The 13208-nt window shown below is 49.2% G+C and overlaps 1 protein-coding gene across 1 annotated transcript in view; it reads left to right on the top strand.

Annotated features, from left to right (window-relative positions):
- CDHR3 (cadherin related family member 3) overlaps positions 1-13208 on the top strand; it is a 59327-nt gene that overhangs the window by 32465 nt on the left and 13654 nt on the right. The window contains 5 exon segments of the mRNA XM_036067408.2: positions 1149-1297; positions 3098-3287; positions 9193-9364; positions 10699-10801; positions 11727-11825. Coding sequence (XP_035923301.2) covers positions 1149-1297; positions 3098-3287; positions 9193-9364; positions 10699-10801; positions 11727-11825 — 713 coding nt within the window.

The following is a 13208-nucleotide window of genomic DNA, read 5'->3' as shown; positions in this document are numbered from 1 at the left end:
TACCCTGTGAGGAGGATGAGACAGAACTGCAGAAAAATTCTGAGCTCACAAAACGAATGCGATCATTTAGACCTGAGATATAATGTTCCCCTCTTAAGGAAGGGAAAATCCAAGCTTAGGAAACTGGTAAATCAGAGGGTGATGATTTGCCCCACTGAAATGATTTTCCCTCAGCAGAAGGATTTCCTGCAGGGTTATTCTAAACAATAAGCTTCCCTTGGTGCATGCAAAATTACTCATTTTACCCAAGTTGTGTGGTTAAAACTTTGAATCTCTCTGCCTTGTTATCAGCCTGTTCCCAAAGCAGTGGAGGCCTGAGGAGGATGGGTAAGTTGGCGATTTGGGGTTCTCTTGTAAGAGGGCATCCTTGGAGGGCAGTGACCTTGACTTCTCTGTTCAGAGAGCTGACCTTGTGATAAATGCAACTCAGGAAGGTGTACAAGTTCTCTGCGTAAATTCTGCTTCTGCAGGCAAAACAGAACAAAACAAAAAAGACAACGAAGAAATAAAAAGTATTTATAGTTTATTACCATAGCGTCTGGTGGCAGCCAGGCGATGGGAGCCAGGAAACTGTGTCCAGATGGATTTTTTTTTAAAGATTGTATTTATTTATTTGACAGAGAGAGAGCGTGCACAAGAAGGGGGAGGAGCAGAGGGAGAGGGAGAAGCAGGCTTCCCGCCGAGCAGGGAGCCCGATGCGGGGCTTGATCCCAGGACCGCGGGACCATGACCTGAGCCGAAGGCAGACGCCCAACCGACTGAGCCACCCAGGCACCCCTGTCCAGATGGATTTTTAAAATCACTCAGGGAGCTTTTGCACAAGAACTGGAGAGGGAGAGATGGCTGGATAGGCCGAGTATCCTGATGATCAGAGATGTGAACGCCCGGGCCGATCCGAATCGGTGTCAGGCCTGTGCGGAGTCAGAGCCGAGGCCACTGTACATGGTGGCATCAGCAGGGACGTGATCTTTGGAAACATAAAAGCCGCTCCCCCCGCCTCCTTTCAGCTGCTGATGCTTTCTTGGAGCATGTGGATGCAACTTCAGAAGCTCAGTGCTATATTTAGCACTAACCAAAATACCCACCTCGCCGACTCCACCCTCCCATGCCCCTGAAAATGAGCTGTGTCTGCTGTATTTCTGCTCCAGCCCGGCGCGAGTGTACACGATTCCCGAGGAGCTGGCTTCAGGCACCATTGTGGCCAACATCACAGCGGAGGACCCCGATGACAAAGGTTTTACCGGCTTCCTCCTCTACGGCATCACGACCCCTAACCGCTATTTCATGATCAACCAGTGTAAGTCACGCACACACACACACACACACTTCCGTGCATCTTTTAATTCAGCCATTTGGATTCTTTCACAAATATTTTTATCTGTCTCCTGTTCTGGGGCATGCCTTTCTGTCTGGAGTATCATAACTGACCAGGGTAATAGATGCATTAAAAGCAGCTGACTTAGGGCTCGGGGAAACTGGACAGGGTCCCAAGGGGACGAGCTATATCACTCCTTCACCTTTGAAGCAGTGGCTCTCTAACAACGGATGAGTTCACTATCCTGAGGGTACCTGGAAGTCTTCTGAAAAGAGGATCCAGACCAGCACTGTCCAAAAATAAACAGGGCGGGAGCCACGTATGTAATTTTAAGTCTAGTAGCCACATTTTTAAAAAGTAACAAGAAACAGGTGAAATTAACCTCAGTAAGGCATCTTAGTTATCCCAACATGTCCAAAATATTGTCATGAACATGTAACCAATATCTTAAAGTTATTAATGACGTATTTGATGTTATCATTTATTGTACCAAGTCTTGGAAGTTTGCTGTGTATTTTTTATTTACCACACATCTCAATTTGGATCAGCCACATTTCAAGTGCTGAGTAGCCACGTGTGGCTAGTGGTTACCATACTGGACTACCTCGATCTAGAGCAATCTGCTGGGCTGCTGGGAGTTATCTTCCCATCTAAGTATGTCGGTGCAAGAAGGAGAGTTTCCCCCTCCTAGAACACCCATCTTTTATTGGGGTCTTAGCACATACCAGGTGCTATACTAAGCGATCCGCATGTATTCCATTTTAAATCCCAGCACAACAACCCAGGGAACTATTGTAATCCACACTTTATAGATGAGGGAACTAAGGCTTAGAGAGAGACTTGGACAGGGTAAATGACTTGTCCAAGGCCTCACAGCTTGTGGGTGTGAAGCAGATTGAAACCAAAGACTGCGACCCCAGAGACCACTCCTAGGCGATACCACCTCGTAAGTTCTCCCCTATCACATCCTTCTGAAGGACTTCACTGTACATGATGACTTTGTGGAGCCCAGCATCGGACAATCCCAGAAAAACAGTGTGTTATTTGCCCCATCGGCTTTATGGCAAAGGATGCCTGGTCCCAGGAGAGGCAGGCTAAGGCAATAATTGTGCTCTATCTTGAGCATTGCTAGCGTCATATCATCGAGGGCCTCACTCAGCCAATGATGTAAGGATGGACAACCATGTTTAGAATTCTGTTCACTCTAGTATTGCAAATGTCACTTTTAAGAAATGCAGTGGTTTTTTGGAACAACTTTATTAAGACGCTGGTCGCAAGTAACAGAAATGAAGGCAAGCCAAACCAGGCATGAGAGAAAAAAAAAAGATAAGGGATACCTAGCAACAGGATCCTGGGGATCCCACAAGAACCGGTGGGTGGGTCACAGGGTGGGAACCAGGGCTGCCCCATCCACCTTGGCAGCGAGGGTTCTGGCCTCTGATCAGTAGCTCCACTGTTAACCTGACTTGTGTCTCTCGGTGACACATTCTCCAATAAGAGAACGCAGTGGGTCAAGCTGACTGGAGTCAGCTGTCTACCAGTCTGGTCAACTCTGGGCAAGGCCTGCTGCCAGGGGCCCAGCCCTGAAGTCTGAGGTGAAAAGTTCTGGAAAGGTCAGGCTGGGTATCCCAATCAATGTCTAATATAGGAACTTACCTGAGTTTTTTAAAAATGTGTTTATATAGAGGGTATTCTTCCTGCAAGCCAGTCCTCACACCAGAATGATCTTTCCAATTGCCTCCAAGTCTCCAAAGAGTCGTGTTCTCACCTTTGCCTTTTCAGTGACCGGTACGATCCAAGTGGCCCACAGGCTAGACCGAGATGCAGGTGAATTAAGACAAAATCCCTCCATTTCTCTGGAAGTTCTGGTGAAGGACAGACCCTCAGGGGGTCAAGAGAATCGCATGCAGATAACCTTCATCGTAGAGGACATTAATGACAACCCGGCCATGTGCACCAAGACCACCTTCAGGTATATTCACGTGCAGGGTGCCCCCCTCCTCAGTGCTCAGTGGGCCTCGACTTTTTGGCTTCTCTGGCAGGAACTGAAGAATCATGGGCATCCAGGACATGCTTCAATAACAGAAGCCCACCTGAGGTGTCCGATTTTGGAGATTGGTTTTCCTTTCTTGATCCTTTTCTCTTTCCTCTCTTCATTTTCTTTCCTTTTCCTTGTTTCCCTTCTGCACTTCCGTACTCTGGCAAAAAATACATATATATATTTTTTATTTTGCTCTCTCCTATAGCATGTTCATCTTTGTTCGTGAAGCATACCACAGAGACCCTCTGTGTACTGTGCCTTTTCTTTCTTTATTGCCACCCGTGGCAAGACGGTGCTGTTAGTTAGCGTTATAATAGAGACTTGAGACTTAGGATTAGTAGCCAGGAGCTCCCCGAGAAACACGCCACCAGTAATAGGAATAAATCACACCACGTATTTACTTAAAACAAAGCAAAACATCTAATTCACCTTACACAACTTAATTGCCAGGAAACCAAAGGCAACCGAAAGGGAAAAAAATGCAGAGACAAGTTATTTTGTACATTTTGACCTATTCTTCGTGTCACAACCTCTTCAGTGTTACTTAAAGTCACTCGTGATTCTGTGTTAATACGCCTTTTGGCGAACAGCACTCTCTCTCTACTAGCTATTTTGTCTAAATGCCACACGAGTCGTTCCCAGGGTTGGTTTCGTCTCTGTGGCTTCCTACTTGCTAGTCTCCAGTTTCTCGGGACCGTGAAGGTGGCTCCTTGTGGGTGGGAGGGCACCTGCCCAGTGACGCTGGCTGACAGCGTGCCTGCATCTGGAACAAGGCTGAAGACCAGAGCTGGTCCCCCTTTCAGGTGTCCCCATGGAGAGAGTCTTCCTCTGAGGTCACCTTTGACAGGTTCTGCAAGGTCACTTTTTAAGCTCTAGGTGACTTTGGACACAGATCTAATCCATAGTGTGGTCATGCAAAGGACCCTAGGACAAAGGACAAAGATTGTTGAGGGTTAGCAATAGAACTATAAATTCCTTTATTATGCTTATGAATGTCTTCCTGTTTTCTCAATTGGCGTGCCCAGCAGGAAGCTAAAAATCAGTGTGGCCTGGAGTCAGATAGCAAAACAGTTAAACCTGTTTGGATGGGCCCTATTTGCCCCTTCAGATCCAGCTTCCAGACTTCCCCACCCTGCTCTGTGCCCCGGGAGTATGGATATGACCTATATGGATATCAATTGGCTCCCTCGCCCTGCAGCTTCTGGTTGGCCAATGGGAAGCTCTAGAATGAAGGGGAGAGTCAAGTCAGGGTATTTACCCCGCTGGCTCCCTGCCTGTCAGCTGGAGAAGTCCCTCCACCTCCCGGAGTTCCCAGATTGCACATGGCAATCTCTGTTCTAGCTTCAGGAACTGCTCCCTCCACTGGCCCTTCTGGGCCTGGAGGAGGTAAGGGAGCTCCACTCTTACTAGCCCTGAGCTACTGCACCATCCCTTGGGGTTTCCATATACTCTGTGTGCACTTTTGTAATATAGCCCCTCCACTAAACCCTTCCTAGAATCATCTTAATTTATCATCTGCTTCCTGCTGAGGCCCTGATCAAGTCAGTAAGAGCCTTGACCATGTGATAGGTTTCTATCCCACCCCTAACCTCAGAGTCTGTTTGATGGGTGGGGCTGGTTGCCACGTGTAGTTCGGGCTGTGACTTCTACGCTATTCCACTCATAAATGGACCCACCTCTGTTAACTGAGCCTGGGCCCTGGGGATGGAGTCGAGATGCCATGCAGAGTCCCACTTCTACTTTCTTTGAAAATCTAAACCTAGCATTCTTGGGTGGCTCTAGTGCATGGGGGATTTCCTGTCCTCATGCCCTGCCCTTCTAGGCCCTCCTGCTCTTCTTTGTTCCCCTACCCTGAGAGGTGGAGGGCGTGGGTTGAGGAGTAAGAACTCTGGGAATCAATGACTGGCGAGGACTGTGCTGTCTCCAAGCTTCCTTGTCCATTTCCTCCCTGCCCGGTGCACTTCCGCTGTGGTCCCTGCTCCCCTGATGTGTGGCATGAAGGCTTGCGGACCGCATTCCATGTTGGCTGGGAAAACCACAGTTTCATGATCCAAGACTGTCCAGGCAAGCCCATGCAGAGTCCCGCTCTTGCTAATCTCTCCAAATTAGCCTTGAAGGTCAACGCCAGGCAGTAACTAGACTAATTGTACTGATTACTGAAGGTAACTCTAAACAGTGTTCAAGTCCCATTTCTGGGCTTTTCCAACACGCAGGCATCCCGTGAAAGCCAGGATCTGAGGAGGGGCAACAAAAGGGCTCCTTCCTCTGCAGCCTCAGGAGGTGGAAATCTTTATTCCAGAAACCCAGCCTCATTTGCAAACTCCAGGGGCTGGGAAACCTGACCCGGTATCGCCTGCCACCGATCCTTACCACCTTCCCCATTCCCACCATGCCGGAGCACACAGGTGGGTCCAAACCAAACAGAACAGGACTGGTGGTGCCACCAGCTCTGACAACATGTGTCCCTGAATATTTATTCCTTCTTCAGGGCTTTTGGCGTGGTCTCTGCTGGGGAGTTTGGGAGAGCAGGTGGAAGAGAGGGAGAGGGCGCCAGCACCCAGTGGGTTGGAGGCAGGTGGCTGCGTGCCCGGCCCCCTGCTGCCCCCGTGGGTCGCAGGGTCCTGCAGGCTCTCAGGCCGGCCTGGAGATGGAAGCAGCCCTTAGCACGGAGGCCCCTGCAGCTTTCCCAGGCTGGTGATGAATGAGCCTGGGGCCTGAGGGAGGCATCAAAGGCACCGTGACAGCCCCCACTCTGGTTGTAAATTGTCCTGCGCTTGGCTGAAAGCGCTTGGCAAGCTGTTTGTGAGCCAGAGGCGGAGAAGGTCAGTCGGCTCAGACTGCGGCTGGGCCAGTCACCTTTGCACGGGGAGGGAACGTGGTCAGATGGCTGGGAGCAAGGGCAGCCGGCCTTTGAGGCAGGCCTTGATGAATGAGGGGGAGTGGTTTTCCAAGTCATGCGTTTGGGGGAAAAATACCAAGTGTCAGGGAGGGAAGAATGAAAAGAGCACTCTAGGCAGCCCCGAGAGGCAGAGAGCATGCAACGTCTGGCTGCAGGACACGGGATTCTTTGGATGATGCAACACTCTGGCTTCCGCAGAGTCGAAATCAAGGTCTGGGTCCCCAAAATGTCTGTGGGCCTGGAGATTCATTGTTGGAACTTACAGTCAAATTTCCTAACACAGACAATAGAGAAGCCTGCCTGCCTGCGCCAGCTTTCAGGGACAGGTCTCGAAACCACTCTGAACCACTCTTTCTTCACCTGTGAAATGGGGACAAGAATCTAGAGCCCTTGAAGATGAGGGAATCAGAGGTAGTGCTTTTAAAGTACTTGTTCTGATACAGCATGTCGTTGGTGTTTAATAAGTGATATCTATTCTAAGTACTTATAAATGAAACCATGACATTGTATAGTCAAGACAGGAATGGAAATGTTTGGACCCCAGTCCCGCTGAAACGGAGGCTGTCTCTGCCAAAGGGCACCTGTCAGAGAAAATGCTTTCCAGGAAGCAAGCCCAGTTATTCTCAGCAGCCCAAGACCCTCCTTGCTGTCAGGCATTGCTCTGCCTTCGCTGAGCCCAGAGCCCACGTTAGCTGCCATGAAGAGATGATGTGGGATATAGAAGGGAGCAGAGTTTAGCTGCAGAGAGAGGTGATAGTGTAGAGGATTAGGGAACTTAACACATGCTAGTCTGGTGCTCTGAGTACAGGACACCAAGACGGGATTAAATGTGTGAGGCTTTTATTAGGGGACACTGCTGGGGGAGAAAATGGGGTGAGCTGGACAAGGCTGGGAGAGTCGTCAGACCTCAGCAAAGGGAAGAGGGAAGGAGGATGGACAGAAATGTTCTAGCCTGCTGCGTAGGCTCTGGGAGGTTTGGCTAGGGCATCGCGGAGTCCTAGTGCCAGAGTCCACGGTCACCGGTCGGGAATGAGCCTCCCTTAGTATCTCTGCGACACGCGGTCGCAGGCACATGGCCTCACTGCATATGAAACAATGGATTTCAGAACACAGCAGCATAGGGTCTGTGTTCAGGTATGGTCCTTGGTTGAGCATCTTCCAGACATGTTCTCATGGCAGCCACGATGTATTTTTCTAAGAGAGAAATGATTGAGGTAGACAGCAAAAACCAAACCAAACCACACACCAGCCACAGATTCCTCTCTGTCTGCACCCACACCCCTTTACAATGGGATTCTGCCATTCCTCCCATTAAGAGATGGGTTCCTCTTTCTACTCCTTGGATCTGGACCTGACCGTGTCGGTTGCTTTAGCCACTGGAACATTCACAAATGGGACGCAGCCGAGGCTCGAACAGTATGCATGCATTGGGACTTGCCCTCTTTTGCTACTTTTGGGAACCTGAGGTGTCCATGCGAAGAGCCTGGACCCGTCTCGTGGAGGGTTATCGACGACACGAAGCAGACACCTACTGCCCTCCCGCCACGAGACGTGACCGAGGCCATCCTAGACCAGCCAGCCCCCACCGGACGGCCAGACAACAGAGGCGGGCCAAGCCAGACACGAGCCCAAAGAACTCATGGATAGTCCTGAGTATTGCAAGAAATAACAAGGGGCTCCTTTTAAGCCACTACATTTTGGGCTGGTTTATTATGAAGCAAAAGCTAACTGACATGATTTATGTCTAGATTATAGATGGAAAACCTGAAATCTGGAGACACAGTAAAGTCCCTGAATGAACTGAAGCCTAAAGGTGTTAATCACGCTTCCTCGGGGCCTCCCACACCGAGCTCGGCTGGACCAGATGGCTCCGAGTGTGCGGGCAGCTTTCCTCATTTGTGCTACTGGAGTCAGCCGAGATCGGGACGCCCGAATTCAACCCTTGATAAAGCTCTCTTGGGTGAATGGCACTAACATGTTAGGGGGCCCTTTTATGACGTCAAAGTCCATTAGAACACAAGTGGCGGAAATCCCGAGTTTCAAAGCGTGGGAGGTGAGGAGGGCAGGCACCCAGCGATTTTCCCTAACCAGGTCATAAGCCCTGGGCAGGCAGGGCAGGATTCCGGATTTCTCTTATATTCTTCTTCACGGCTGTGTTAGCCTCCCAAGTCACCATTCCCTCATTCAACGGACGTTAGTGCGTGTGCCAAGAAGAGAGCAAAGATTTCTGTCCTCGTGGAGCTTCCATTGCAGGGGGGGAAACAGGAGATAAACGGGATAAATAAGTAACTGTGTAGCAGATGGGAAAAGGGTAAGTGCTAAGAATTTAAAATAAAGGGGCGCAGCCGGAGAGGGAACAAGGGACAGGAGCGGCTAACGTTGAGAGAAGGGCGCCAGGGTGGCCTTCCGAGAAGGCGACACTGATTGGAGACTCAAGAAAGTGAACGAGCAAGCCGGGTGGGCATTTGTGGGAAGAGCATTGCACAGCTGGGGACGGCCTGAGGTCAGACTTCCGGGAGCACGGGGAGGGGGGGGCGGAGTTCTAGGAGCACTGGGAAGCGCGGTGGTGGGAGCCAACAGGGAGCACTGCGGCAGGAGATGAGTTCAGACCGGTAAGGCGAGGCAGGGCGCGCACATCATGAAGAGCCCCCTCGATCGAAGTGAGCACTTTGAGTGAAATAGAAGCCATTTGGGATTTAGGAGCAGAAGAGTGGCGTGACCTGACAACGTTTTAACAGGATCCCTCTGGTTGCTGTGTTAAGAAGAGTCTGAAAGGAGGCAAGGGCAGAGCAGGGAACCCATTAGGCCATGACTGCAGTCGCCGCGGACTAGCTTTGAACTGAAATTAAAGCAGAGGTGTCTAGCCTAGGGCCTATGTCAGGAGGAGCACTCAATCACCGTTTGTCGGGAAAATATTGAACCGTGTCTTTTCCGCAGCATTATGGTGCCTGAAAGAGCGGCCAAGGGGACCTTGCTTCTGGACCTGAACAAGTTCTGCTTTGATGATGACAGCAAAGCACCAAACAACCAATTCAACTTCACCACGCCATCTGGAGTGGGGAGCAGCGGCAGATTTTCACAGGATCCAGCTGGCTCTGGGAAAATCGTGGTCAGTTAATGGTCATTGCATCACTGAAAGGGCATCGGGGAAGCTGGTGTAACATGCATAGAGCTTTTGCTGCCCCGTAGAGGGAAATTTCCAAGGTAACTCCCTCTCAAAGCGACTGTAACTGACAAACGTAACAGTGACTCTGTTTTCCCCATGCGCCCTTTATTTTACCCAAGTTCCAGGACTCATTTGTTATGCATAGTTGTGCCTGGGTGCTAAGGACTGGATTCTCTGCTGCAAAGCTTGCAGTTGGCGTGCCTGTTCCGTGTGCCCCTCAAGGTCACGTTAGTGCCCTCCGGGCTCAAGCGCTTTTGTTTACCTGAGGGCTCATCTCTGGCCCAGAGAAGTGTTAAGTGAGAGAAAGGTAGTCCAGCTCCCCGGCTTTGGAACCACTAGAGACCCCGCGGAGAATGAGGGGTGGCCGGTGTGTAGCTGGCCCCCTCCACAGCAGCTCCACAGGGGCAAACAAGCAGAATTGGAAGACATGAAAGGCAGGTCCCAATGAGCTGTGGAGACCTTTACCTACAGGGTTCCCGATGGAGGGTGATGGGGAAGGAGGAGAGGGAAGTGAAAGGGCAGAGGGGTCAGGAGTGGGGGGTCTGGGAGTGGGGAGTCTCAGAGTGGGGGGCCTAGGAGTGGGGGGCCAGGGAGTGGGGGGCCTGGGAGTGGGGGTTCTGGGATTGGGGAGTGGGGAGAGGTCTTTGCATCAGGGATAGAGAGCCTCAGGGAGAACCAGCAGCCCACTAGGCATTCTCTCCCCACCTCCCATCCCAAGCCTTTCTTCCACCCCCAAGAAAGTCTTACCAATTTTATGCACACACGTCAGCTAAAAAATAATTTCTATTTTTTCTGTTTAGGAAATTAATACAACTTCACTGTAGAATGTAGAAAACACAGAACAGCATTCTCAATAGTGAGAACCACTATTAACATTGTGATGTGTTATCCTCTTGTCTTCTTCCCTATGCATACAGTTTTATGAATATGCCATACATATATGCATAAATCTTTTAAATGATGGAAATATCCCTGCCTATAGGATTCTATATCGTGCTTCTCTTCAAGTAACCTGAAGTCTTGAGCTTATGCTGTTGGGCACTAGGGCTTGATGAACATCTTTAACATAGATTCTCCTGCTAAATTCTTTTGAATAAATTCTCTAGCACTGAGCAAAGGTATGGATGTAACCTGTTAAAGCTCCTCTTATAGCAAAATGCTTTGCAGAGAAGGTTTTGCAATTTATATATCCACTGACAGTACATGAAAATATCTCTGTCAGTTTAATTAAAAGGATTGTTTATTCTGTGTAATATGATATCTCTGTTTTAATCTAGTTGATTGGTGACCTAGATTATGAAAATTCAAGTAATCTAGCAGCCGGCAATAAGTATACCGTGATAATCCAGGTGCAGGATGTTGCCCTTCCTTACTATAAAAGCAAGTATCATTTTGATTTATTTCACGAAGCATCTTCTTTGAGTAGCAATAGCTAAACTGTGCTAGGCAGCACTTGGTATTGGGCTAGGTATTTGTGTTCAAAAGGAGACTTCAAAAACCCGAACACTTGGGAATCAGCCCAGCCTCCTCCTGTCCTTTGCCAGGCACTTTTGATCTGTCTCTGAGTTCTTTCTTCTGTGTCACCTAAAATCTCAAGGATCTGCTGCCCACCCCGCCCCGCCCCCCTCCTCTAGTAGTGCTCAACGTAGAACCTCCCCTTTCCTGGCTCAATTACAACACTAAGAGTCTTTTAAGGATCCTTCTGTCTGGCTTTTGTCTTGCCCCTTTCCAGTGCACCCTCCACATTCTGACAGTGATTTTCAGGAAATGCAAATAGCATTATATTACTTCTTCGCTGAAAGCCCTCCATGTGTCTCCCCATAGCTGTCAGTTCAAGTTCAAACTCTGGCTTAGCACACAAGGACTTTCATCTCTGGCCCCTGCCTAACTCTCTGGCGTCAGCTCTGGTTGCCCATCTCTAAGCTTCCCTTTTTCCAAACTGCAGTTTCCCTGAGACAGTCATGTAGTTCTCTAACTCGGTATCCTCGCACATGCCCAGAACCACCCCACCCCCCTGCACCCCTGCTCCACCCTGGCCCGTTTGTTTGAACTCTAAATATCCCTATGAGCCAGCTTCTTGCACTTCCTCCAGCATCCGCAGTGACGTGTACACATGTTAAGCCAAAGGCAATTAACTACTCTAAGTAAGCATCGCAAAGGCAGGACCCACTAGGTCTTCTTCACCTTGTATTTCCTCCATTTTGCACAGAGCCTGGGACACGGCAGGTGCTTTAAAAATGGTGAATAAACACATGTGTGAGAGGGGGGTGTTGCAATTTAATTTTTTTTCTGTCTCTGCTTTCAGACAACATCTACATTTATATCTTCACAAAGCCCGAAAATGAGTTTCCTCTTGCCTTTGACAGGCCATCCTACGTATTTGAGGTGTCAGAATTAAGGCCAGGTAAGGAGCCGACAGGACACAGATCCCAGGGCTCCTGATGGACTCCTTCATTCCACGGAGCAGAAACCGCCTTCAGCTCAGGGGCCCTGAGTGGTGTTGTGCACGGCAACTCACAGCTCATTCGTGTTTATTGCATCTCTTATTTCTTTTTAAATTGTCCTCACTGCTGAGGAGCTCTTCAGGTGAAACCTAGATTTTGGAAAACTATTGTTTAAGCTGCGTTTCTCCGAACCCCTGATTGCTTCCTTGTCTGTGTGCCTGATTCCGCTCATCTTTCCTTTTTGTGGCCTAAGTTTTCCCTCGGTCTCCACTGTGATTTTTATCCCGTTCACGCAGACAATGGAAATTTAAAAATAGAGAAGAGCTTTCCCATTTGTAGATTTCCTTCATTTAAAAACAAAATAAAGACATTTTCTCGCCCGTAACAGGATTCCCTGGAGGACTCTTTTGTGCCCTCTGTTCACATCTCCATTTCTGCGGGTTCTTCCTCTCTTTCAGCTTCAGCTTCTCCCCAACTCCCCTGACTTCAAGGTGGGACCCTTAACTCTAGTATAATCCCATTCAGTCCCACTTTTGATCCTTAACTCATGGATACTTCCTCTTCTTCTCTATTTAGCCAACCAACCAACCAACCAACCCAAACACTCCCTCTAAAATGATCTCCTCTCCATATTAGTTTCTGTCTTGAGGATGGTCTCCATTTCCTGGCGTTAAGTTTTAAACAAAGGGCAAAAATGCTCTGAAGAGAATGCTTTTAATTCCTTATACCTCATCCAGGTATACGGATGCACAAATGCAGCAGGCATTTTAAGAATAAGCAAGCTTCTTATTCCTCACATATCTTATTATGATTATCGATCACCTACTGTGGGTCAAGCACTTGGCGCTGGAGCTATACAGTTAAATAAGAGGTTTCTGCCCTTGAGGAGTGCAATGTATGAGAAAGAGCCACAGAACAAGCCAGCCAGAACTCCAGCAGCCCCACCAACAAGCTTTGTAAAATAAGCAAAATGGAGCAGTCTTTAAAATTCTATACTCTAGGGACGCCTGGGTGGCTCGGTTGGTTAAGTGTCTGCCTTCGGCTCAGGTCATGATCCCAGGGTCCTGGGATCGAGCCCCACGTTGGGCTCCCTGCTCCGCGGGGAGCCTGCTTCTCTTTCTCCCCCTCCCTTGTGCTCTCTAGCTCTCTCTCTCAAATAAATAAATAAAATCTTAAAAAAAAAAAAATTCTAGGGCGCCTGGGTGGCTCAGTTGGTTAAGCGTCTGCCTTCAGCTCAGGTCATGATCCTGGAGTCCCGGAATCAAGTCCCACATCGGGCTCCCTGTTCAGCGGGGAGTCTGCTTCTCCCTCTGACCCTCTTCCCTCTCGTGCTCTCTATCTCT

Source organism: Halichoerus grypus, chromosome 12 (assembly GCF_964656455.1).
Source record: "Halichoerus grypus chromosome 12, mHalGry1.hap1.1, whole genome shotgun sequence".
Lineage (NCBI taxonomy): Eukaryota > Metazoa > Chordata > Mammalia > Carnivora > Phocidae > Halichoerus > Halichoerus grypus.
This window is presented reverse-complemented; position numbering and strand designations above follow the sequence as displayed.